We start from the raw sequence: 27682 nt of genomic DNA, 5'->3' as shown, positions 1-27682 counted from the left end.
TTTTGAAAAGCGCAGTAAAGTCCTGTTAGCTTGGACTTGGAATGTGCATTTATATACAAATCTGTGACTTACCTTCCAGGTAGGTGGTCCTTGAAAAGCAAATGGGGTCCTTGAAAAGTCCTTAAATATGGTTGCAATTTTTTGCATGAACCGTGGATAAATATTGTGTTCTACATTACAATATGAACTCAGTAACCCAACTCCAAACTTATAGGCTGCATTGCGATCTTAATTCTTATCTTCATCTGGTATAAAATCTAGAATAACAGCCTCAGCAATACAAACATAAACAAACAGCTTTTACCTGCCTTTTTCAATAATAGTATTATTTGAACTTATCAAACCACTGACCTTGTACCAGCCCAACTTGCTTTGTCAACACCGAATTGTAATTTAATTTTCAAATCAGATGGTAGAAATAAGTTTAAGAGATAAGCAAAGCAGAATGACTCTCAAAACCGATAATTTAGAGCTTTATTCTTTCATCATCAGTTTGGCTTGACAGAGACCTCTGTTACTCTTACTATTATCTAGGTATATCTACTGCTATCTGTATCTGGCATAAAAGATAACTTATTCTCCTTTCAATACAACTAAGCCCACATATACTCTCAAATATATGGCGAAGTGGCCTCTAAAATGGTTTGTCTTAAAAGATGACAGAGGTTTGTGACGATCAAAAGGTTTCTCTCACTGGTATCCAAGTAATCCGGGGGCCTATTCCATTGTACAATGCTAATTAAATAACACTTTTTTACTTTCTGATTCCAAAAGGGATACCTCAATGAGCTATGGTGCATAATGGTTATACCGAAAAAAATATTGTTCTTTTGCTCTGGCGAAGAACATAAAAGGAAAAAAAAATTCCAAAACTCAAAGCATTGATTAAACAACAATTGAACATTTTGTTCATATTGCTTGAAATTCATCAGTGATGCAAAATGAATGAGATATAGAGTTACATAACTTAGTTGTTCAGTATTCCCAAGAGAGGATTGTAAATGGAGGAAGGTCCCTATAGACGAGGGTTTCCTTCACTAAATGACCTCCTTTACTCAGCCTTTGAATTGGCAATCTTCAACATTGGGTGGATAATTTAATAACCTTTTGCCCAGCAGTGTTTGAACACAGCAGAAGTTTCCCTGGATTATGTTCTTTGATGCGGCCATTTACAATCCACAGTGGGTGTCCATGAGTAGGCACTTGACTGCAGCAATGTCATTATGAATGATGCGGAGTTGACCATCAGGTTAGGAAATCCACATTGTCCAGGAAATATAATCAAATTGAACCCTCCTGAAACAAGAGGCTCATTTAAATTGTGTAGCAGTATCATTCATCTGTACAATCCTCAGTACTTCTGGCTCATTACTCAATGAAGAATGCTGTTAATGCAAATATTAAAAACACAATTCCACCAATGATAGTGACTGAAAAAGAAAAAAAAACAAACAAATAAATTGTTACATCTTAAAATAAAACATTCTAAATTATGGAGCAACAAGAAAGACCATGGCATACTATGACGTAACTTTTTGAACTAGCCCCAGTTACTTTTACCTAAGGTTAAGCCACATAATGTTTAGGCAATGATTTCTTGTCTTAGGGCATGTAACTGGAACATTCCACATATTGCCACACCTTTACTACAAGATCCAGTGTTATTAACTCAAAATAACAGTCTAAGCAGGGCTGTCACTAAGATTTCAAGTTGCCAGGCAAATACAACAAGTAGGCAGGGGGGGGGGGGGGGGAATCAAACAGCTAGGGATTTCTTTTGGTTGCATTTTGTTTCCATTTTCCTATGAACGTAGCTTGGGGTGAATATATTCATGGAAGCTGGAGGAAAATTGCCAGCCCCCGGCCCTTAATGACAGCTCCGCTAAGGCTAGTAAATACAATCACAGCCTGAGAAAACAGCCAACATTTTACGACACTACCTGTGGTTTTCCTGCGAAATGACATCTGAGAAATGAGTGCAGAAACTTCATACTGATGACCCGGGTAGTGCTTCTGATTGGTCTTGCTGCGTGGGAAATTTGCTTCAGCCTATCAGAAGCACTACCCCGATCTGGCTCGTGATGTGTCATCAGTAGGGGAATTTTGGGCTTGTTTCTCAGACATCATTATGCGGGGAAACCAGTGGTGGCATTCTTCAGCCTAATACAATCATTGATTAAAATTTGAATCCAGGATTTGGGTTGATCAAACTTTCCAGAAGTGGCCTTAGACTATTTAACCCTTTAAACCCTAAGATAAAAATTGGAATTCTCATTTGTTGCCCGTATTTATTTCCTACAGAAGTAGTGGGGAGAAGTTGATAAAATATCAAGCAAATTCATCTTGTGTGATCATGTCCTTAATTCTCACGACTACTCTGTTATACAAAGCATTGATATTACAAGGAGAAATTTGATGCTGATCACTCTTAGGGCTAGTGTATCTGCCCTAACTGCATATAACTTAAGCCAATTTACAAGAGCACTACAGAAACAATAATAATGACTGAAGCCATAACAACAGTATTACAGACTGTATTTTATGGCTGTGTTAATGAACCATATCATACTTTTACCTGATTGGCCTAGACTTAAATTTTGTTTTGCTTTTGGTGCCGCAGAATCAAAAGCAAGCCTTATAACAAACATAGGCTTAGTGCAATAATAATAATTTATTCAAATTTACGTTAATCAATATTTGAGGAACCACTTCCTTTGAGCTTCACAGCAAAGAATCAAATCAGAAGTGGCACAAAATACCTCAGACTAGGCAACTAATTGAATGAACTCTCCTTCATTTTTTTTGTTTCCTGCTTTCTATCAAAGATGAAAAAAGGCAAAAAAATGTTTTTGGCTTTATTACCTGACTCACTAGCTCTCTTGCAAAATAAATATTTTTGTTCTCCTGTTTAGCTACCTAATTAATATTATTATTACTTTCATCTCTGCTTTGGTTAATGATTTTTTTTGTTATGTTTTGTCTTTAAGAATTTTCTTAAATATTTGCAATGTGTTTAAAAACCAAATAAATAAAAAAATAAAAATCTTGAGCAAAAGATCAAAAGATAACTTACCTGTTCTGACAGATATTTTTTGGGCAATTAATCTTCCTCCAACAACAGCAAGACCAGTACATAAGCCATGCCCTAATGTTCCTCCAATTATCACTGCCACAACATTCTGTCAACAAAACAAGACATTTTGACTTTAATAACTACTGTAAACCCTTCTGATCAGGTAAAGGGTTACACGTGAGGAAAGACAGTACCTAACCCTTATCAGTAAAATGAGTGCTTAACCCTAGATATCTGTAAACTAAGACTATTTCTTAAAAAGGTATAATGAGAACCATTTAGTAAATTTTGTACTGGATCAATAATTTTGTACCAGTTTAAAGGTAATTGTACCAGTACGAAGACAATTTCTACCATGAGCAAAATTGAAGTACAACAGATACAATACTTTCTTTGCATGTTGAAAAGACAGAAAGTTAAGAAAGATCTCAAGAATGTCCCTTCTCCTGGAAGGTCAGATATTAACTCCCTGAAAAACCTACCTCTCTTGATGCAAGCAGGATAGTTGCAATCTGTGATCTATCTCCCCACTCTGCCAGGAAAGTCAGTGTAAATGCTTGAAGTAGTATGGGTGAAAGTAGACCAAAAAACTTTGCATGCTTTTTTCCACCTCGGATAACACCAGTCTCAACATCTTGAGTAACGGTTGAAGATTGCTCTTTTTCCAACTTAAAAAAAAGAAAGACAGCTTTATATAACATAATATATCAAGACGCAAACCTTGACCAGCAAATCCCAAGTTGAAAGTCTTAACTGCACAGCCACCACACCTCCACTTCATTTCAAATAATAGCAATGAATTTATTTATTCATGCCCGAGTGGTTTACAGACTGATCATCATTAATTCCTACCAACTGCCAAAAAAGAAAAAGGTTACAGTTTGATTAGCTTTAAAAGCAATAGTTACATGACATTTTTAAATGAACAATAGCAAAACATGATACTGAGTTTTTCATATTATGTGTTGTGACTTTCACCCTTTAAGTCCCAATAGTGACCAACATCAATTTTCTCCTAACAATATCCATAGATTGTCAAGTGCAACATCTATGAGAATTAATCAAATGATCACAAAGAGAAAAATCTCTGATCTTTTATCAATTTCTCCCAACTAATTCTGTAAGGAAATGTTCAGAGATCAGTTTGGAGAATTTGTTTGTGGATATTGGGGCTTAAAGGGTTGAGGGTGGCTTCATAGGGATGAGAAGTGATGATGTCACGAAAACTAAATTTGTGAAATCATCTGATTTGTTGCACAATCATGCAACTGGGAAAAGTAATGACCTGCACTCTCACCAAAGCCTAAACGTAACATGGGCAAAAGAACTTTTCAGTATGCAGGGACTATTTATTTCAAATTTTTACCCAATTATGTTAAAAGTGCCACGTCTGTAAATAGTTTTAAAAAGGTGCTGACCGAGTATTTTACCTTATAATTTAATTTCTTGTCTCTTAGCACACTTTTTATATTGACCTAGCTAGATTTTTTACAATATTATTGTTTATTTTTATCATGTATATACCTTAGGAATTTTTAAATAGACAAGTATACTTTTTATTTCTCAGGGCCCCTATGGATACCAGCCTTGTTGCTGAACAGGCTAGCCTGATTAAATAAGGTTACAGTCGACTCCCAGTAACTCGAACCCTCTATAACTCGAACCTCCCACTAATTATCATTTCCCTTCAGATCATTTTCTATACAATCTTACCAATGGTAACTCAAACTCTCAATAATTCGAACTTTTTTCTATTTCCCTTGAAGGTTCAAATTATCAGGAGTCGACTGTACTCACTTACTTACTTACTTACATATCCAGAAAGAACAAGATGAAATGTTCACTTGGCAAAAATCAGCCTGTCACTGCAAATTGGTGATGAGATATAAGCAATGTTATGCTCTGATGACTCCACATAAATCCTTCTAAAATAGGCCGGGGAATGTTAACATTATGATCCAAGCTAATTCTTGAAGGATTTGTATGGAGTCATCAGAGCAAACCGGTGCTTATATCTATCTAAACAACAAATTTGCACTAAAAAGGGTGATTTTTGGCAAGGGGGCTCTTTCTTCTTGTTCTCTCTGAATATGCCAACCAATCCCATAATTTCACAAATTTGAATTTTTGTAATTTAAGAAAACAGAATGTGTGATTGATACTACCCGCAAGTAGCACAGGCTAAATGCAGCAGGCAGTGAAAACTATTTAAGTTACCATACCAGTTTTATGCAGGTGACAATACTAACCTCAGCCTCTTTCTTTTTAAGTTCCGCTTGAACTTCTTCTAATTCCTCCTGACCCTCATTGGGATCCATTTCATATCCTTCCTTTAGCATTTTAAGACCGAAAAAGACAAACAGAGCCGTCGATACATACAGTGTGTATTTTCGTGGAATTACAGTTGTTGCAAAACCCAGAACTGCTGAAAGGACGGTCATGAGACCTAGTGCTCCCATGGCTCCAGTGAAAACTACCAACCTTGAATGTCTCATTGACATTATTGCCGCAATAAAGAATGTTTTGTCGCCTAGCTCTGACACAATGATGACAGATAACGCAGCTACAAAACCATGTAAAAAGTCAAAGCTAAAGATACTTGATGACCGGCGAGATGATTTTGTTGTTTCTTTTGATATAGAACCTTGGAAGACAGCATCCTGAAAACGATAATGCAACCAGGTTAATTAAGACATTGTGGTTGTTTAAAAATGCTAAATAAACATGCCAGCTGACAGCTGATGGTGACTAGGAAGGGAAGAGGACATAACATGATCCCTGGAAATGGTATCAACATATCTGGGGCTTGCAAGCACATTATACATGAAATGTACTTTGTTCTTAATAATCCACAAATCCCAACTGAGCCGATTTAAAATAAAGCAGTCATTCTACTAAACTTAATATTCAGTGACTTTGGGACTGCGGACCACAGTAGCAGTACATTTATACACTTACTTAATGTCAAATTCACTGACTATCATACTGTAGACCATGGCAGCAATACATTTACACTAAATCAATTTCAAATTCACTGCCTATTTACACAACAATTTCCTTTTTACTGGCTGCAGACTGTGGATCGCGATAGCAGTACATTTAACACGTACATTTGTGGACAGGTATTCTGAAGTTGCTCAGATCCACTATTGGATCACTGAAGTCAGTTACTCAAAGAATGGGCTATTGCAATTTTATTTTTATAGCCATAACTCCCCAGTTGAAGACTTACCTTTTCTTCTTACCCCTGAAGATTAAATAAAATTGATTTCACCCCTAAAGACTTCCATAAAATATGGGTCTAACCCTGAAGAACATGGGTTCAGCCCCTGAAGAATTTCGTTAAAATTAATGCTTCACCCTAAAAAAATCCCATATTTTTTTACTCTATCCATTAAGAAATCCTCAATTTTTACAACTACCCCAAAAAGTTCCATTGGTACACAATTTGGGGGTACAGATATTAAATGCAATAGCCCAGTTCCTGTCCAGAGTGGATTCAATAGATCAGGCCTCAGTTGCTCAAAAGCTGGATTGCGCTAACCACCGGATAAATCATTATCCAGCAGATAGCGTAATTGATTTTTGCAATACTTTTCTGTTGGATAGTGATTTATCCGGTGGATAGCGCTATTCAGCGTTTGAACAACTGGGCCCAGACTGTGATTTAGAAAATATATTATTTTATTTCCAAGGAAAGCAAGAGACCAACCCAAAGGAATGCACCTATTATTTGAAACCACTGAAAAAAAAAACATGAAAAAAATAATGCTAGTTGACTGGCCGGAAAACAGTGCCATCAGAGATAGCAATGTTTGTTTAACGTTCAAAACGATTTCGTTTAATTGGAGCTGGTTAATATTGATTATATTATTTCATTTTCTGCAATTAATGCGGTCTTTGGTAGAATTAAGAAGAAAGCTATTCAAACTGAAACTCCCCTTGTTTACTCATAAGCTACTTACTCGCATTTACTAACAAGAGCTCTTCTATTGTGAGCTCAATTTGAGCCGTTAACTACAAATCGTCCATAATGACGTGTTAGGGAAAACATTTTTAATTTTCCATGTGACATTAACTTAGGCTTAATTGGTATGTTTTAAGCAACATCGGCATCGTCTGTAAGCTTATAAATCGACCATCACATAAAAAAAATCCAGGATTCTTACCACGTCGTCCTCCACCGGCTGCAAAAAGGACACGGAATCTGAAATTTTTGTAAGGCCATTGTCATCTTTAGCTGGGATGTTTTCTGAAGCCCGAAGAACGTGCCCGGCAAGACCTTCAAGTTCGTCGGGAACTGCCGCACAAGCCACTGTGACGCGACACATAAAAACAACGGCTATGATTTGACATAAACTAACACGCCCTTGACGATAATTCCCCATCTTAAATCAGTAAAAAGGGAACAGCTACCCCTACATTTGCCGTCTCGATCGCGACCTGTTCGTTTAAAAATCACAAATTTCTCTCTGATCTCTAATTTCGGCAGATTCAACCAGCGGTCAACTCGTATAATTTATGAGCGAGTTCTAGAGCGGAACGCATGAATTCGGGAGGGGAGGGAGGGGGGCAGACTAACAGTGAAAAGCATTTTTTTATTTTGATAGTTTATGCTGAGAGCTTAAAGAGTTTTTATTATAAAATAATAAATATAGCTCCTGCGATAGCTACGCTTTCCGTTTGTGATGATAACCACAGGTAGCCCAAGCAAAATTTGCCGAAACAAATGTTTTCTGTAACCTAAGTATATGACAAGATTTAACTTAAAAACAGTTGTTTTGTTTCTGATAAGGTTTCCAAACCGATTTTATGGGTTTTCTTGCAACCCATGCGTAATTTTAAAAAAAGGGTAAGCCGCTTTTTTATTTCTCGTCATAATACAATCGTACTTACAGTTTCAATCATTTTTCCCCATAGAAATCCTTTCTTAGGTTATGCAACAGTATACCTCGAGGTTGGGCTACCTGTGTGTTAACTAGGGAAGAATAAAATGAAAATCCTTAAATGACAATGACCGAGACCAGCTTTTATGAGCCCGCCTGGTGCTGGTTGAGGTCATTGTTATCTTCCGAATACTTTTATCGGCAATACGGTAGTATCTTAATCATTAATAACTAATGCCGTAAGACAAAATAAATAGTAGTTAACCAACATAAGACATGACTATCTAGATCATTTGCTTTAAATCTCCAGTCCTTTCTGTTCCAGGATCTTAGCTCTTTACGGGAAAATGGAGCAGCTCCCCAGTGCCCACCCGTTCAGTTTTTTCTTGCTCTTCAGAGAGTCTATCTTGGGTACCAGGTTTCAAAGTGGGTTTATTTGAATTCTTACAATAAAGTATGGAGTCGGCAGAACCAAGATTCTTATAACCAACCAGGTGAGCTAGTCGGGCGTGTCGGTGACCTACTAACAGGTGAATAAACTAAAGAAACCCGAGACAAAAGTTTACGCACATCTTCCCCGTCCGCAATATCTATTGGCTTCTCCTGGTCACGATTAACAGCTCGCACATCAGCGTTGCACCTTAGCAAGAACTTAACAATCTTGATGTAGCCTTCGCTTGCAGCGTAGTGCAATGCTGTATAGCCTTGACCATCTTTCTTGTTCACACTGGCTCCGAGCGCAACCAAGGCTTTGACGCTCTTCAAGTTGCCATCCAGAACGCACTGGGTAAGGGCAGTCATTCCCGACGAACTTACAGCATCGATTTCAAAGTCTTCTCTTTTTTGGCGAAACGACTCAATAATCTTTTTTGCCTCCATGAACTCTGTGTCAAAAGTGTCCTTGCTACATACAACTTGGAAGATTAAGTCAAAAGGCAGAGGATACGCTTTCACTCTTTGCATTTTTCCTCTCTTCTGCATTGTTGAAGAAGCATTCATAGTCGACTCTAATCGTAATTTAGAAACAAATTAGAGAATTTCTCCACTTTTCTTTGCTATGAAGACTAGCTCGCTTGCAATTGATGATCCGGAGTAGTAAGCGATTTGATAAGTACTCCGCTTTTAAGGGCAAACGAGGAACTCCGTTTTCAAGCGGCATTCCTTGAGGTATCTGATAAGTAATCAGTCCAATCTAAAGCCCGCCGTTATCAAAACAGGAACCCATAACGACTCGCCATACCACTTCCAATTGTCGAAGCCATTGATGTTAAAATTATCAAAAGGGCAGGTGCTGAAGGGAGTGCCGTACCTCTTCCCGGACTCGTCCTCATCTCGATGTGTGAGTCGTTCAGGCCCTTCTTCATTCGGGTCTTTTCATGACCTCGCCAAGTTGTTCTCTTGGTTGCAAGTTTGAACTGAGAATATACCCGAGCTTCTAATTTTGCTGGGAGTAAACAAAACTGAAGTACTATATATTTACAGGAGCCGGCTCCTGATATTTATTTATGTATTAACAGAGCAAAACAATCACACTTAGATCCGGAAGTCCCTTTTGGCCAAGTTCCAGTGAAAGGGAAAGCGTTTATTTAAAGTACAGATCTAATGACTCACGTGGGAACCGTTAAAATCGCGCAATAAAAATACGAGAACCAAATTTTTTTCGCCAAAATTACCTGACTAAGCTGGAAACACTGCCATTATGACGGGCACGTCATAGGGCAACAGTACACTTTTAATCGCCAGAATTTGTTTCGCAGTACACGTATGTCTTCCTTGTGCTGTGTAAAATATCGCGAAAAATGATTTGTCTATTGAAAACCAGTTAACTTTATTTTTCTAGATTCTCGAGATGAGGATCGTCTTTGTAGCCTGCAAACCGCAGACGTATTTTCGGTCGTCTCTTCTCTCCCTCCGAATTTTTTAATTTCTTGGAAGGAGAGAATCTACGACCGGAAATACGTCTGCGGTTCGCAGACCATCCTCCTTAGGATCAGTCAAGAATCTAGCCTTCCGCGTTCCTTCACCATTCGTGGGGAAGGAACGCGTGACGCACGCCTAAGAATGTCTGCGGGAGAGGCTATCAAGAATCTTCACGCGTATGCGTGAGAAAAAAAAATCGAATTCAGTAACTGAAGCTCCTGTCTTGTAGAAACCCATCCTCACTATCAGCCGAAAATACCCCAAGTACAGGAAATTATGCTCAGGACTAGGAAGTCGACTATTAAACGTCCCGTTCTGGAGCAAAATTCCTTGTTGTTTATTTACAGTAAGATTGTCGTCATAGTACAATGAGTTGCACTTGTTATTTAGTTTTTAAAAAGAAAAAGGCTGTTTACAGATCTTTGTGGCTCTCCCAGCCAGCAAAAATTGGACTGAAGAACAGATGTTTTGAGGAACAGATCCATAGGGTGCCCCTGAAAGGAGTGCGGTACTTCTTCCCCAACTCGTCCTAATCTCCGCGATGTGTGAATCATTCAGGCCCTTGTTTATTCGGGTCTTTTCATGACCCTGCCATGTTATTCTCTTGGTTGCAAGTTTGAAGAATGTACCCGCGCTTCTAATTTTGCTGGGAGTAATCAAACTGAAGCACTAAAATATTTATTTATGTATTAACAGAGCAAAACAATCAGACTTAGATCCGGATGTCCCTTTTGGCCAAGTTCCAGTGCAAGGGAAATCGTTTATATGTTATGTCACTCCCCAATACACAGGTTTATAAGGGTTTCCTAAGCTCGTCAGTTTGTGAAAAATCGGAGAGAATCGACGACCGGAAATACGTCTGCGGTTCGAAGGCCACCTCCTTAAGATCTGTCAACAATCTTCACGTGTGAGAATTCAGTAACTGAAGCTCGTGTCTAGTAGAGACCTATCCTCACTATCAGCCGGAAATACCTCAAGTACAGGAAATTATGCCCAGGACTAGGAAGCCGGGCTAGGAAGTCGACTATTAAACGCCCCGTTCTGGAGCAAAATTCCTTGTTCAGGGGCACCCAACGAGAATATAGTTCAAAACCACTTAACATAGCATTGTTATACTTATTTTAGTATTTAAACGGTAGATATAGGCATATTTTTATCTCCTAATTTCATCTGTTCGGATTTCCTAGCTGAAAGTCTAGTGATCCGAAAATTATAGGGATCAAAACTTACCTTGTCGAAAATTTCAACGAGAAAAAAGGCTCCCGAAAATTCTAGGTGACCTTTTAAGGGTAAAAATCGGTTAAAAATGGGCAATTATACCATTTTTTAGATGTTCGAAAATCCTAGGAGAGGCGGGCAAGCAAGAAGTTTTGCAACAAACGTTCCGAAAATTCTAGATCTCAAATCGTCTTCCCAACAGATATTTTCCGAAAATTGTCGTTGGGTGCCCCTGTTGTTATTTAGTTTTTAAAGAGAAAAAGGCTGTTTACAGTTCTCCGATCTTTGTACATGGATGGTTATGATTATCCAGATCGTTGATAGAGCTCCAGCAATTGAGCTTAGCGATTTGCCGTTCAATATTACTGGTTCATCTTTTTTGTTTTCAAAAAAGAGACATTCTTTTATACCAAGAGGAAAGAAAAAGGATAGAAGAACCTCCAGATCGCAGGTTAGCCATGTGGCCAAGCTGGCCAAACTAACGCAAAAAAACCAAATCACTTCTCCTTAATGTTCTAGGTATTGAAGATAATTATTTGAATGTTAATTTTTTAATAGAATATTTTATGAAAGTTAACCTGATATGTTGTATATACCTCGAGTTGTAATTTTAGTCTTTTTCAAATAACAATATGATCCCCTGTACTTGAATTTACATGTAAGGTGTTTTGTTCTGTATGTTATTGTATTTCTTTTCTTTTCTTTTTTCTTATGTATGCCTAGATTAGCATTATAGCTATTTGCAGGACATAAAGTATTGTAAACTTTATATTTCTTTTAATAAATACATTGTTGTTTGTTTGTTTGTTGTCGGTCAGTCAAAAGAATAGTCGAAGGAAAAGCACGGGCTATTTAAAAAAAAAATTAACTTCAGACCTCTTTCTTGTGACGAAAACGACAAAAGCGGAAATGCCGGAATAAGACGACCATATCACACCAAAGTAGGGGCCAAGGAGATAATAACTGGATAAATCAGACGGGCTTTACTTCCATTACCAGACTATTACTACTCATAACTTGCCTATACAAAGGCAGTCACACACAAACTGGATCAGTTGAACACTGGTGTAGTTTAAGACTAGTTAAGTATCAGGCCTTGGTTAGATGTTACGGGGCGGGAGATTTTCCTCTTTTCGCTTATCTCTTCTCCATTTCCCTCAGAAACGCCTAATACTCAGGCTGTTAAAGATATTACTGAATGCGGTCAAGAAAAAATTGAATTTCCCTATCCCGACCGCTACTTTGACCCTATGATTCTCTTATCTCAACCCAATATAAACAGGAACTCGTTTTACAAATTCCACAAAAAATATCCAAATCTTACATCCCTCCAAACCCACTGTGGACCCTCCAAAATGACGTTGAATAATATTTTGACGTTTCAATTTATACGGTTTTCTAAATTCTTGCCAAGAAATATTAAAGAAAACCAAACAAACGAAAAACTGATTATTCTAAAACACCTGTATTAACTACCTGATTGCCGACGTTTCTACTGCCAATGGCAATGAAAGATGATTGTATTCGTACGCTGTAACTGAAAAGAAAATCTGTAGCCCTGTCCTTGAAGAACGTAAATTTCGGTTATTTTATTGTAGAGAGTATTAGAAGGGAAGATATCGCATGCATGCATTTTGGACCTATCGTTTCTCGTTGGCCTCGTTTTGAGGTGGTGAAAGAAAGACATTGGGAACGAGTTTTTGTTTTTTCGCCAAATATGGTGACGTCATTTCGATACGGTTGACTGACTCCAGCGATAATGACGTCTACCAATGGCGGGAACGATTTAGCAAGCTAAAACTACATGGTTTTTACCTCCTGAAATGCTGTGGAATGGTGAAAATTCTAATTTCAAGACGAAGTTTAATACCTAGGCTTTACAATCGCAAGAATTGGAATGGGTTCGAAGGCGAAAAAGGACAGAAGAAGCGGCGAAGATTTCGACGGTAAGACCTCGCCTCCGTTGTCGGTGGAGCGTTTTGTTTTGTAATTTATGCGCGGAGGACCTTTCTTCTTTGCTCGCCTGAAAGCGGCGATATTGATTGAATTGTGTTTGGTTTTGCCTCTGATTATACTTACACAGTCTCATGTTTTACCTGTGGGAACGTCTGTGGTATTAATGGTCGGTTTTGCGATATTACGAAAGCACAACAGCTCTGTTCACGAAAGCTTTCGCGCCCATTAATTTCGTGACTGAAATGCATTATAAGAAACTGATCCTTCGTTTTCGAAGCTTTCATGTTTTGTGAAAAGGTATACTTATGTCGACAGCATTTCATACATGAACATGTGAGCCTTTCGCCTTTAAATCCGTCGTAGAAATTTTCGATCGGGTCATTAATTTCCACGGTGTATGAACATGGCGAACGGTTTGCATGTTTTGGAGCTTATTTGTTATCGGGTTTCAAACCATGTGATTTTAACCCGAGGCAAATGTATAATTTATGAGTTTTGGTTTTTGCCCGAATTGCTGTCTGTTAGCGCTGTAGTTGTGCGAAGTAGGCGTAATAGTGATCTCTCTGTTGTATATTATTCAATCCACACCTTTAGATATTGCACGTTGTTTATTATTCCCGGATTTTCATGCGTGGATCAAATGTTAATAAGCTTGATGTGTAAGCTTAAGTTTACTTGCGTAATTTACAGCAGGCGGTAGGTAACGGAAATAGACTTGATCATTAGGCTAGTCTATGTACCCAAGTCTGGTGTACAAAGGTTATCTATGACCCTTGCTAACTGAATATAGCGTAATTATATCCTTGTACACTTTATATGGAAATCAACAAAGGTAGATCTTGCGTGCCCAATATATATTTAGCATAAAATGAGTAGAATTATCTTTGCTTTCGAAGCTCTGAATTTTTTGCATTTATTGTGTCACACACTGGCCACACTGTTTATAGCAGCATGCAAGTTATTTTTGCCATTTGTACATTTTCCTAGAAATATTATTCTAGTTGTACAATTACCTGTAAAGACATGTTTTTTGTGAACATTATTCCCTTGAACCTTGCACTTTGTTGACTTGATAAATTTGGAACCCACTAGTGTGTTGTCTAGTTTGTGACATTCAAGGGTCATGCAACTTCCTTTTCTCAATGTTTCTTCAAGGAACATGGTCAAAAGATCTCAATATACCATGTCCTTATTTACTTTGCCTTTTGGTTTTTCTGTGGTCTGGAAAATTTGTAATGATCAGGTTAATTTTCATGATCTCAGGGATCAATTGAGTAGGTTAGTCTAGGGTAGGTTGATGATGAGAACAGATTGGGAGGGAGGGGTTAGTGTGAAAGAGATCCTCTCTAGATCAGGTTTCGGAATGCCGGAGGTTATTGTCTGTGTATGTATGACGTAAAAAAAGAAAAACAAGCAAGAGGTCAAGCTAGTAAATGATAATTGAAATACAACAAGGAAATAGACTCTGAGTAGGAAGAACTCATTTTAGTTTTATTGGTCATATTTTGCAGATGAAGATGAGTTAGATTTGGACAAAAAAGGAGGCAAGAAGACCCAGCAAGGGGAACTTAAAGGGTATTTGTGTGTTTAGATTAACTATCTAATTTAACATTTAGGCCAAAACAAGGATAATTTATTGTTGTGCTTTAGAATTTCTAAGGTCGTGTTCACCTTATACTGGGTAGCTTTTGCGCTGTCACAAAAACCATACTGTTTAGGTCTTCTGTTCATACACAGAAATGGTTGTGACACAACACTGCTGCATTGCTACAATCTCTAAAGCAGAGAGTCACTTATTGGATTGGTGTTCATACATGTACTGTGCTGAACAGCTCTTTGTGACGCGACAGAAAACTATCTGGTATAGAGTGAACATAGCCTAAATGTGACACATAATTCTGCCATTTTCTTGCGCTTAAATGTAACTATAATTAGAAAATGTTTCAGTTTTTTTTAAAATTTTTTTCTCAAAGGTTGTTGAATTCTATAGCTGGAATTGCTGATGAACTTAAGGGTAAGTCAAATGTTTTTATTTGGTTTTGAGAAAGGGTGTATTTTGTTGTAGTTGGGCTTTAATAGTTGGAACATCCATGCAGTTTAAGTGAGGAGTAAAATTATTGTTACCACATATACCATACCATTTATTTAAGTTTAACTCAACTCTGTAATTCTATAACAGTAACTGTTGTTCTTTTTATCTGGATAAAATTTGAATTAAAATTCTAAGCCAAATTTAATTAAGTAAGGTCTTCTTCCTTTAACAAAGATTGGTTCATTTTGTAACAAATAGCTTGCTTTTGGTACTCTTACTGACAGACAAAATATCAGGGAGATTTAGCATAGTGTTTGTGGCAAAGGGCAAATGTGAAATTCAAGTTGAGAAATTTTCAAAATGGGAAATGAACAGATAAAAACAGCTTAAAACAATTCTTGTAGATAGATTTGGTGTAAACCTACCGATTTTCATGTAGTTATAAGAAAGTTTTACAACTCAATTGTAAAACGCAGTTAATGGAGCGTGACGCCCTCAATCAACAACATGTAACGCAGTGTTATGCTATAGCCCTTATCAAATCTCGTAGAAGTTTACTCGTGGTGGGTAAAACTACTGGGTAGTACGTAAAATCACGGCTATAGCTGGGAAACTACTGATACAATAGCAATCCTTGTTTTTTGTTGCAGTTGAGGCTAGTTTCTGATGTATCGCTCGTTTTGTATGGCTAGTAAAAATAATTTTCCTCATGCATATCTCATGGAGCACTTTAGGTGCACGTTCTGTTCTGTAGTACAGTATTTTTCATTGGCTTACCTTGTGATAGCACTCGGACTATAAAAGGCCTAGTAAAAGTCCTGTGCCTCATTCCGAGCTGTATTGCGAAGTTGGTTACTTCAACCGTCCTAAAGTTTTGTAATTCCCACCCTTCCCTCCCTTTGGAGGCTTTGTTGCGGTTCCCAATAAACACGGGCTCACCGCTTTCTTTCGCTTTCGGTTTAAGTCTCACGGCGACTTCCCCAAGCCTAAATGATTTTAACGCAAACTTTTATATTTGATTGTATTCCAGCACGTGCCGGCGGAGTCGGCTCGTAGTGCTGATAAGATAAAGTTCCCAGAACAAAATATTTGCCTACACCGTTCCATTAAGTTGCACGATGCTGGCCGGAGGTTTCAGCTCGTAGTGCCGTGGAGTGTTAGGCCGTATTAAGTTTGTTTCTTTCGGACCTACCTGAACTTTTCCGATCCGGCGCGTGTAAATTAGCGCCGGGGAGATAAGTAAGGCTTTATGGTCACGCTATGGAAGTCGTCCACCACGCCGATCGCGGAGCGGTGTTCCCCCCATTACGCCATCTGTTTGTTGTCTTATTTTATTACAGTTATTGTAAAGTCTAGCGAAAGGAACTACGACATTAATGAACAGTAAATGCCAAGTAAAGGAGAAACTTGGTCATGTGGTACAAATTCATATTTGCCATTTGCCCTAAATGCGTTGCTTAACCTCTCTGTTAGTAAGGAAGTTGCCCCGTAAAGCTTTCCAATGAAATATATTTTACTTGAAGATTTTGTTGTGTATTAATATTTGAAAATGTTTGTGTAACCTTATTAAGGCTAATTGTGTTTGAGCAACCCAGGGAAGAATAATATGTCAATATCATGTTTTGAAACAGGGTCATCTCGCCCACCTTCTCCTGCCAGTTTTTCTATTGAGGGTCGCAAACCGGCTGAGGTGAGTGAAATCACTGGATAAGAAGTAAAGTTTTGAATGAAATATTATGACATTGAATATTAAAGTCAGAATGGACACCAGTTTATTTGCATAAATTATTATTAATTTTATTAGAATTTTAATCACCAATATACATATTCATTATTGTGAGTATTGTGAGAATACAATAAATTATTGTGTGAAAACCTGCTCTGCCTCCTGCAAAAAATTGAGAAAAGTAGCTAAATGGATGTCCACAAAATCTCAAATATTTCTGGTTGTGACACACAGGACCCGTAACAAAATGCATTAGATTTGATCTGCAATAATTTTCTCGTTGTCAGATGCATTATTATGTATGTGGTGGTTTAATTCTCTTCTTGGTATAAATTTTCTTTCTTTTCGTGTTAAACTGATTATCATACATTACCATACCCAAAAACAAAGGGATATAAAATTTGAACTAAGAATTAAATTGAACCACAACATAAACATTTAACAGAAATCAATATTGGTCTTATTTCAATGCTACTTCAATCTTAGGGTCTTCAATGTTTTTTTTTCATTTCCACACAACTGGAAACCAAAAATGCTTTTGAAGTTGTTGTACTTATAACCCAAATTTTTTAGTATGTTTAAATTCATATTGTTCAACAGATATTTCGAACAGACTTGATAAGTGCCATGAAGCTTCCAGATCATCAGAATTTGAGTCCTGATAACTACATCACCATAAGTGATCCCTGGAGACAGGAGTGGGAACGAGGAGTACAGGTGATGAGCTAATTTATTCTATAACTCCTGGTTCCTTATCTGTTTGAGGAGTATTTTGCTTGTTGTCAAGCTTCTGTTCTTAGGCAAGCTGCACAGGGATGTTAAATCTTGGGAGAGAGGGGAGTATTCAAATGACAGTCTGGAAAGGGCAAGTGTGATGTTTACGGTACATGTGAGATGGTCAATGTTCAGTGCATACAGTGATTTTGTTACCTCTGCATCCTTCGTCCCTGATGCATAAAAATCCCCAAAGATGCAAAATTTATAATTTAATTATTCATGGAATGCGTCCCGTAGGGTTCAAAGATCGATCAATCGACCTGAACGTGTGTATTCGTATAAATATCCCGTGTGTGTAATTTCTGTGGCAGTTATTATCGCTGTTGTTTTATGATGCATGTTTCTTTTGGCCTTTGTTGTGTTTTGAAATAGAAGTACTATATTCCAGTATACTGTAACACAGAGTTTTGGAGTCTGTCTTCAGATTAACTGCCTGGTTACATGAAGGCCCAGGCATTTTTAATTTCAGACTCGTGTTTTTTAACTGGGCCTCGCGATTTTTTACAAGATGAGTCCCAGGACTCACCAACAAAATTACTGCGTGTATCTACTTACAGTAAATGTAAACATAACGCTGTATCTGCATCATGTTTTTATGATGGGTTAGAGGTGAAGACACCACAAGTCCTCCTTTCTGGGTCCTGTCTGTCTACAGTTTGGAATACTACCCTAATGTCTCTTTGTTTACAAACCCAGGTGCCTGTAAATCCAGAAGGTGTTTTCCAACCATCATTCAGGTGAGTGTTAAAAATGTATGTATTTAGCAGCAAGAGTTTGATATTAATTTAGTGTCAAATTCAATGTGTACATGTTGTGCTCTTTGATTTTAACAATTTCAGTTATATTGTGGAAAAGGAAACTGGTTTTCAATTTAAATTATTTCTTTTGATGTTCAATGTTTTCAACTTTATTTTTCAGACCTGTGGAGCCACTTTACAAGAGAGTAGCTACATTTAAGTTGTATGTATTGCCTCTGAGTCAATTTGGAAAAAAATAATCCATTGTAACTCTTCAGCTTTGTTACATTATGTAGTCATGTTAGTTTGACACTCGTGCTTTGTGTTATTTTTCTTTCCAGACAAAACAAACTGCTTTCTACACCAAGTAAAACAAGAGGCAGACCTCCAGGCTCTAAATGCCCTTATGATCTTGGCAGAATGGATGTAGAATGGCTGACGGCATTGAATAGATCTCGACAAAACAAGGGCTTAATGGAACTTGAAGAATCCACATTGGAAAAGGCCATAGCTTACATTGAAAACAAGGTATTTTTTGCTGCAGAAATACAGTATTGGCGTGCCCAGGGTTTATCTTAGGGAACTGACCCTATTTAGTGTATAGACTTGCATTATTAATTTGTCCATAACTAACTCTTGGAAAGATCAAACCTTGATTTGTTCTCTTTTTCCTCTCAGTGCTACGACAACATGGGGCACGCAATAGCCACTCAGAAAGGTCTTAGTATAGAATATGATGAGGATGTGTGCTGTGATGTTTGTCAGTCTGTAAGTAATTTATAAGTCTTTTTGTTTGCAAAAGTATGTTACATAAAAAGTACATATATTTTATTTTTTGCATGCAGAGTACTTTACTTTCAAACATTAGACAATTTATTTGTAGTCTGCAAAGCACAGGCAGATCATTGCATTTCTTTTAGTAGCCGATTTGTATTGTTTTTATTGATCAAATGTTATTGACAATTATCTGTGTTTTCAACAGATGTATGTCAGCCTTTCTATGCCCTAACCATAGATATTTGGCTGTAATCCATGCAATGTTTCCACAAATTCAGAAAAGTTGATCCAAAGAGAGTTGTTTGGATTATAGCCAAGCAAAAAAGTCAAGAGAATGCCAAGTGCTATTTGCTATCTCAGCTGCTGAATTTTAGTATCAGACTAAGACTTGACTTTAAGTCAATGGATGTAATGGATTGGGATTTATGAAGAGAAAGAGCATTTTGCAGCTTTTAGCACTTAAAAATGCTAAAGTGTTTTTCAACCACTTTCTAGCCTGATAGTGAGGAAATGAATGAGATGGTATTCTGTGACTCGTGTGATATCTGCGTCCATCAAGCTTGTTATGGCATCCAGAACATTCCCGCTGGTAGCTGGCTCTGTCATCCTTGTCGCAAGGGAATCAAGAATTGCATCTGCATTCTGTGCAATCATTCTGGTGGTGCAGTGAAAAAAACTAAGTAAGTTGTTTTAGGCTATAGATGAAGTTGAAGTTTCTGCAATGGTCACCCTTGAAGTGTGGATGCTGATGAGAGCTGTTATCTTTATTCCTTTAGGAATGGCAAGGGCTGGGTTCATGTGAGTTGTGCTCTGTGGATTCCAGAAGTAGGGTTTGGAAATGTTTCTAGAATGGAACCAATTACTCGGATTGAGAATATTCCTGTAAGTTGAAAGAACAAGTTTATTTAGGTTCAAAATAACCCCTATGTTACTTAAAGTGCAACCAAGTGGAAAAGAAATGCGTGTTTAGAAAAGTGTAAAGGGAAGTCACGTAGGGTGGGTGTAGGTGTAGGCATCCCTTTTATTGTTAGATGGAATGTTTCAAGATGTTATGTGATGTTATTAGTCTTCTCATAATGTTTTTTAAGTATTATACCATAGGCAAACAGAAAAGGTACCTTCAAAGGTCATGAATACAATATATATATTATTTTGTTGTGAACATTAGTAATTTTTTTCAGTGTAAAGGTAAAAAATTACTCCCTTCTGGCATATTTGTGAAAGGAATGTAGTAAATTTCCTTTTTAACTGTTCATTTTCAGGCCAGCAGATGGAACCTAGTATGTTTTTTATGCCGTGAGAAGGTTGGAGCCTGTATTCAATGCACAGTGAGTATTTTATTTTGTCCACCTAGAAAATGGTAGTCACAGTGTACAGTGCACTAGTTTTTATTAATACGTGAGGTCTAGATCTCTGCAGAATGGTTATTATTATTATTATAATTAGTGTTTGGGAACAGTACCATTTTCTTGAGGTGATTGCAACTTTCAGAATCACACATCTTCACTCTCCCCCTGCCCCCCACTCCCCACTGCCTTTCCTTTCCTCAGCGAGTTCAAGAAATGAAACTGATGAGTTTTTGAAACCAAGGAAAAAAAAGATTGTACGTAAAAAATTATGTTCTGTATTTGTTGTTGCATTATTTAGGTAAAAAGTTGTGTAACTGCTTTCCATGTGACGTGTGGTTTCAAACATGGCCTTGAGATGAAGACTATTTTAGATGATTCAGCTACAGATGGAGTCAGGCACATTGTAAGAAATAAATCACATTTCTCTCATAGTTTGCCATTGATACTCTTAGCTTGCATAGCAGGCGCCGTTTAGTTTGTACTCTAAATTTCTCCCTTTGCCCTAAAAAAAGCGGCAACTTCATATTCTTGCTCTTTTTTTTTCTATTTAGAGTTATTGTACAAAACACAGCTATAGAGGAAAGTCACCCACAAAGAAAACACAGGAAGAAGGCAGTGAAAAACCCACTACATCTGAAGATGCAGAAAACTTACGTCAAAAGAAGTGAGTATGACCATGTCATAAAAATGCACCTTTTTTGTTTAGCATTTTTATCATAATCTGGAGCGCAATAAGTCCTAGTTACAGTTCCACGTCCAATCTTTGTTTGAGTTTGTTTATGTTAAAAAATAAATTACCACAGTTAATGGAAGCAAGTATTTGAATTACTCTTTGCAGACTGAAACAGATGGAGGAGGAGTTTCATAAGTTTGTGAGTGTTGAAGAGATAGCAAAAGATCTCAACCTTCCCAAGGAGCTAGCTGCCAGAATACACAAGTTCTGGACACTAAAGAGAAAGGTACTTTTGCTTGTAGAAAGTGTCAGATTCAAAGCTTTGTGATGCTTTGCAAACCACCTTCGTGCCACAGACGCTTCTATTACTGAAAATTTACTTTAATCATAAATGAGAGTTGAAAGGATTAATTGAATTTTTTGTGAAATGTTATGTTAGGCTCAAGATGATGTTCCTCTTCTGCCACCTACGCTTCAGCAGCAGGAAAAGCTGTCTGGGAAGCAGGCAAGTATAGACGTAACACTGCAAAAAACACCCTGCATTTTTAATATGTATAGGTAATAGCATGATTTGTAGTGAATACCACTAGTAATATTTCAAAATTAATATACGTAATTTGAGACAATTCTGAAATATCACGAGTGGTATTTATGCCAAATATCACGTACAAATTATGCTATTATTTGTTTATACTACAACCCCCAAAAGGTTTGTAATTTTCACATTAATTTTAGGTATTTCAAATTAAGCTGAAATACCACTGCTCTAAGCCAATCAAATTGCAGAAATTTCTCATGTAGTAGTATAAAAGGGGATATTCTTTGCGTGAAATAATATTGTATAAAATATTAGTGATGATGATGATGAGGTGCATTATAACTCGTTATACCTATTGACTAAAGATGAATTTGGGGAGCCACCAGCAAGCCTGGAAGGTAACCATGACAACCCTGTGAGTGGCACCCATCAGGCACTAGTAAACTTATGCAACAGGATGGGAAAGGAAAGAAGACGGCAAACCTTGTGTGACAAGCGTGGCAGTTATTTTGTTTGAAACAACTTTTTGCCAAACTCCACTTTCCTTCAAACAGATCTTTTTGTAAAGGACCAGAAAACATTGGCGTTAAGTGAAGATCATGACACAACACACAAGTAATAGCCCTGTCACGTTTTGCTGTCCTCTTCTTCCTGTCGTCCTGTTGCGTAAACTCACTACTGTCACGCTGAGAACCTTGGTAGAGAAATGTGCCGATACTTACAGTGTACCAAAGGATATCCAGAGGGAAAGGAGGACTGGGCGCAAAAGGTGGCTAAAGCTACTGCCTGCGAAAACAATGTGAGCAAAATGATTGACCTCAGTGAAAGGGCTGTAAAATTACTAGAGCCCTGCAAATGCTCAAGACCATCCCACTTACAATAATTAGTGAAGGAGTCTGCTGGAAAGCGTCGTGCAGATTTTAACCTAACCCAAATTACATCTAGCCACATTTAATGCATGTGCCTGAAGTACATGAAGTGTGCACCTAATATGTCGTTATAGTGGCTAATTGGAAGAAAAGTTGTAGACTGCTGACATCATAGTACACTCCACGTTAGCGTTTTATATTTTTTTAAAAATGAAATTGCAGGCTGACTCTAATGTCTGTTGTTCATTTCGAAGGGTGCGGTGAATTCTTCGAGTAATCTTCAAGCACAGCTGGAACGAATCGTAAAACTGCGTTGTAATCTGGAAAAGGTGGGTCATTGCATTAGTACTTTTTAGTTAGTAATGGTTTCCGTTGAACAGGGTAATCTTCAATTACTAGCTTAGCATAGTAAATTAATAGGCCTGAGCCGAGTAGTTAGAAAGGTGGATAACGCTATTCAGTGGATAATTTTGTTTTCCCTAATACATATCTACTGGATAGTAATTTATACAATGTATAATGCTATCTAGCAGGACCAGACTTGTTACTATTCCTGTGTGTTGTTGAACGTTAATGCAGTTAATCAAGGTATCAGTTGTTGCTCTTAACAGGACTTTAAAAACCTAAAACCACTACCACTGATCCTTAGAGTCCTTACAGCCAATCACATCACAGCTCAGCTGGCAGGTGACCAGTAACACGTTGACCTAATTGACCAGTTGAGTCAGTAACCATAGTTACCCTCAACTGACTGTAGACTATGAACTTTGACTGTGATGAGGACTGTCGCACAGGTAGTCAGAAAGTGAGTCACTGTCAAGAATCACTGTTGAATCGCCCAACAGCGTTTCGCCCAGACAACACGGTGGAAATATTATCATAGATTTTAATTTAGGCACAGAACGTCAAATACACATCGGGCGAATCGACTTAAGTCCAGGCGAATTGCTGTTGGATGAATCGACTTAAGGTTTGGTACTGCTCGCAACAACAGTCCTATTCAAGACTATGCTCATCCAGAGGATCGTATTCCACGTACCTGTTTTAAGACTGTCATTCACTCATCTTCCTTTTCAGCTGCGTAATCTGTGTTATATGGTGACCAAGCGAGAGAAAATGCGACGTGAACTCTACCGTGCGCGCGAGGAAGTTTTCTGGAAAGAGTACGAGGTGATGACAGACGAATCATCTGACCTGGATGAGAAGTCAGTCGAGTGGGTGCTCGCCATTTGCAAGGACAATTTTAGTGGTGATGGTAGCGCGGCGGGTGATGGGTGTGGCAGCCTCGCGGATTCTCTGTCCTCTCGTGTTAGTAGTACAGTTGAGTCTTCTAGTAGTACCAGCAGTTCTGGGGACTGCTCTAGCACGGAGCAGGGGGTTGGAGACGAACCCGTCAACAAAGGAAGTACGCGTGGGGCTTCCGATGTCGTAAAAAACTCAGAAGGGGAACATGAAGAATCATTGGGAAGGAGAACTAGAAGAAGCAGCTATGCTGTTAGTCAAACTTCCAACTCTAACCAGACAACAGATTCAATAGCTGGTGACGAAAAAGAATCCCAAATTACAGAGAATAGTGACAATGAACCAGCGAGCAGAAAACGAACTCGAGTAAAGTCAGAGAGCTCGTGCGAAGACAGCTTGATAATTCATAAGCGTTTTCTGCGCAGCTCTGTAACTGAGGTTACGGAGGCCACACTGGAGCAGGCTAGTGAGCATGCGCAGGTTAGGAAGGCCAGGAGGCGTACTAGTCGACATTTATCATTTCCAAACGTTGGAGGGAAAACTAATGAGGAGAGCTTGACTGAAATTGAGGCTTCTGCGGATGGTAGCCAGAGTATTGACGCAGTGTCATTTGAAACATGCTCACAGGCTCCTCAGAGTACAACGAATAGTGAAACTGGAGGTGAAAACCAAGCTTCTGAGAAACCAGAAGTGGATGAAGAGAGCCGGAAAGAGAACAATCCGCACAGAGAGGACAACATGGTCAATTCAGAGAGGACTGAAAACAACTCAATGAGAGTGGCTGCAAAGCGTAAGCGTTCTAAAAGCGCAACATCAGTGGACGATAACATCGCAAATAAACAAGCTCGCATCACAGATTTCCTGCGCCGGAAGTCATCAAACCGAAAAGAACTAATGCTAACTAAATCACTTGGGTCAAGGGGAAACAAAAAGAGCTGTGATTCTGACGAAAGTGATGAAGGTAAAAGTGGACCCTGCGTAGAAAACCTGAAACACAGTGCTTCAACGAGGTCTTTCTCTAATGGCAGAGAGACTTCAAATCGTTACGTTTGTCCACAGTGTAAACTTCAACATGATAAACTTTCCAAGTGTGCCCCACAGAGCCGGGAAGGGAGTCACACTGCGGAATGCGATGACAACTGGAATCGCAGAGAACTTAGACTCCGCAGTTTTCAGTCACCCAAGCCTCGAACTCGATGTTCTCATGTTGTTTCGCCAAAACCCCACTGTTGTAGTAGTCTAATGTCAAAGTTTTGTCACGCAACAGTTACATAAAATTCCTATATAGCTTAGGGGAAATGTGTTAACTTTAGGGAGTTCAAGAAGCGACATTAGGGAACTTAAGCACCATGTTCTTAGTACCACGGACGCTAACCAGAAGTATTTTTGCAGCATGACAGCCACTGCGCATGTCAAGACGTTCTTGAGCTGTGGGCACGGACTTCAAAACGCGAGTTCTCAGGTTGAAACCAGAGGTTCAAATTCTGGGTTCTACGAAGAGTATTCATCATACAAAAGTAGAAATAAAGACATTTTCAACTGAATTCTTCTGTCCGCGTCCGTGATGGTTTCACATTGTTTTGTTTAATGACTTGCGTTTGGTGCACAAACTGCGTCCCTGATCCAGTTCTGTGCGGCCAGCCATGCCGTTTGTGAAACAAGAACCTCTGGTGCTTAAGTTCCTTATTTTTGAGCAACGCTCGTCAAAGGGAAGTGAACCTTTTTCTCTTTTAATATGCCATGATGCTAAAATATTTGTATTACTAAGTGTTTTTACTGTTATTGAGAGGATTTGCCAAAATATTTGTTCAAAATCACGGCTGAAAAGTGAACAAAATGTCCACTACTGGTTGACATGTGTCGCTCAAGCTCCCTTTTGCCTTGTCCTGGCATCATGATTTTGAAGAGCAGCAAATGGGCTGCACCCAACACCTTCCCAGCAACAAATGGGACATAAACGGGTTGGGGTGGGGGAAAGGGAGGGACCCTGGGGAACTCTGTGCGACTTAAAGTAGCAGCCGTAAATGAGTTGTCAAGGTGTCTCGAAATTTGTATTCTTTAGTAAACAAACAAACAAATAAAGAACAGTGTAGCAAACCTTGAATGTCGTAATATATTCCTAAGATTTTTTGTTAGTTTTTCTAGATAAAATCCTAATATGTAACCATTCAAAAGAAGTTCTTGAGTAGTATGTTACTTTAACAGAATATTTTTTGGGTTATGATTAAAATGTCAAAGTGGAGTTTTAGTGGAATTTGGGGAGTGGAAAGTAAAAAAAATTAATAATCTTTTACTAATCCTCACTTCTTTTAACGGTTTGGGTCAAGATTTTGTTAAAGTACAGAAAATTTTATGTCAAAAAGGTGCAATTTAACCAAAGCACAGTAGCGTTAAATATAGTGTTAATAGCGTTAACAGTAGAAGTGAAGATTTTAACAGGGCTACATTTCTATGGACAAAAAGACTTGGTAGTTGTCAAATAACGACCAAAAGGGTTCCACCTCTTTTCAACTTGTCGGCAATCGTTGTGTTTGAACTTTTGTAGAACACACAAACATCCTTGATCATCAAGTTTGTTGTTGTTGTCATTGTTGTGTAGTCTTCTGTAGAAATCTAAGAACAAACTTTATTTTTATGTAACTTTGGTATAATGTTGTAGACTTTAAAGATTTTTAAATAACTTTGACAAAAATATTTGCCCTTTAAAGACAAATGGAGAGCGAAAGTTGTACACATGCTCACCCCTTGTAGGGTAATCCAAGAAGTCTTAAATTCTGGATTCCAGTCTTTGTCAATGGAACTTGCATTCCGCAGTCCAATCATTAGTGGGGCATTCCGGATTCCTTGAGCTGCATCCTGGATTCCAATGCTCAGGATTCCAGACTGCACAATAAAAAATTTCCTACATTCCACAAGGAAAAATTTTATTAGATTTTAGAATCCGGATTCCTTTACATGGGGTGAACATACACTTAACCCAAACGCACAAGACTAAATGTTGGTAATGGTTGCATTCTGGTCTCCAGAACCTTGGGTCCAGCGTCATCCACAATAATAAGAAAAGCTTAGGAATCGAGAATATTTTTCACGAACCCTTCTACGGGGTACCCAGGCAAATTTTGTGTATTAGTCGTTGTACAGGTGGAGGCTGAAATGACTTTTTCTTGTGTCCCATTCTTTGGTAACATTTGGATTTAGACCTGGATTTGCACTTGGTTTGTTAGTAACAGTGTGAAACAATAAAGTTCCTTTGAAATGATGTTTATCCGCCTGGTCTCACCAAGTCTTTGCTCTCCTGGACTGTTTACCTTTGTATTTTGTGTAAGTTTTTCTATACAGTATTTCCTCATATTTTAAATTCCAGCAAAAATGATGGGCACTTATTGGATGGAGGGCATGTAATCGAGGGGGTACTAATTACTAACTGAAGCAAAGTGGCCAAATTCTTAAAACTGACATCCACTTAAACATAAAGCCAACAACATAATACTTGATAATCAAGCTCAGCATTGTCCATATGCTTACTGTTTTCCCTTGTGAGAAAGTGAGGAGGAGGGCTGGTGGGGTGCTTATTTAATATCATGGCCTTGGTGGTGGGCGCTTATTTGGGGAGGGCGTTTATCAGAGCATGGGGCACCTATGGTATGGTATTTACCTCATACTTGTACAGAATGTAGCATTTGCCAGTGGAATGTTTTTGTTTTGAAAAATTTGGACCTGCAATACACCAAAAGATACATATAAAAAAGTAATTGAATGCGACTATCTGTGAATATGGGTTCATCTGTATGTAACAGTTTTATTACTTGGCAAAAATTGTGGTCAAAAATTGCAGATGCCAGTTTGAAGTTTTGGCAAACTTAAAAGTTTGCCAGTCTTAAAAGTCAGCGTTCTGTCTCCAGTTGCAAT

At 38.2% G+C, this 27682-nt stretch overlaps 3 protein-coding genes across 3 annotated transcripts; 1 reads left to right on the top strand and 2 right to left on the bottom strand.

Moving 5' to 3' along the window:
- Positions 1-478: 478 nt before the first annotated feature.
- Positions 479-7554, bottom strand: LOC140948454 (putative divalent cation/proton antiporter TMEM165). The gene is made up of 5 exons (XM_073397694.1): positions 7243-7554; positions 5323-5733; positions 3556-3741; positions 3074-3179; positions 479-1430 (listed from the first exon to the last, which is right to left on the bottom strand). Exons 1-5 carry the CDS (start codon positions 7459-7461, stop codon positions 1369-1371), a joined length of 984 nt encoding a protein of 327 aa, XP_073253795.1. The 5' UTR covers positions 7462-7554; the 3' UTR covers positions 479-1368.
- An 885-nt stretch (positions 7555-8439) lies between these two features.
- Positions 8440-9070, bottom strand: LOC140947268 (protein phosphatase 1 regulatory subunit 27-like). Its single transcript, XM_073396324.1, has one exon. The coding sequence runs from the start codon at positions 8956-8958 to the stop codon at positions 8440-8442; it is 519 nt and encodes a 172-aa protein (XP_073252425.1). The 5' UTR covers positions 8959-9070.
- A 3783-nt stretch (positions 9071-12853) lies between these two features.
- On the top strand, positions 12854-27035 carry LOC140947325 (uncharacterized). Its single transcript, XM_073396391.1, has 18 exons — positions 12854-13043; positions 14565-14628; positions 15027-15067; positions 16717-16775; positions 17412-17528; positions 18285-18325; positions 18507-18548; positions 18667-18853; positions 19004-19093; positions 19598-19782; positions 19879-19984; positions 20365-20430; positions 20750-20854; positions 21003-21115; positions 21290-21410; positions 21564-21629; positions 22786-22860; positions 23609-27035. The coding sequence occupies exons 1-18, from the start codon at positions 12995-12997 to the stop codon at positions 25046-25048; spliced, it is 2967 nt and encodes a 988-aa protein (XP_073252492.1). The 5' UTR covers positions 12854-12994; the 3' UTR covers positions 25049-27035.
- The last annotated feature ends 647 nt before the right edge of the window (positions 27036-27682 follow it).

This window comes from Porites lutea, chromosome 9 (genome assembly GCF_958299795.1).
Source record: "Porites lutea chromosome 9, jaPorLute2.1, whole genome shotgun sequence".
Lineage (NCBI taxonomy): Eukaryota > Metazoa > Cnidaria > Anthozoa > Scleractinia > Poritidae > Porites > Porites lutea.
Note: the sequence above shows the minus strand (reverse complement) of the source record. Positions and strands in the feature narration are given on the sequence as shown.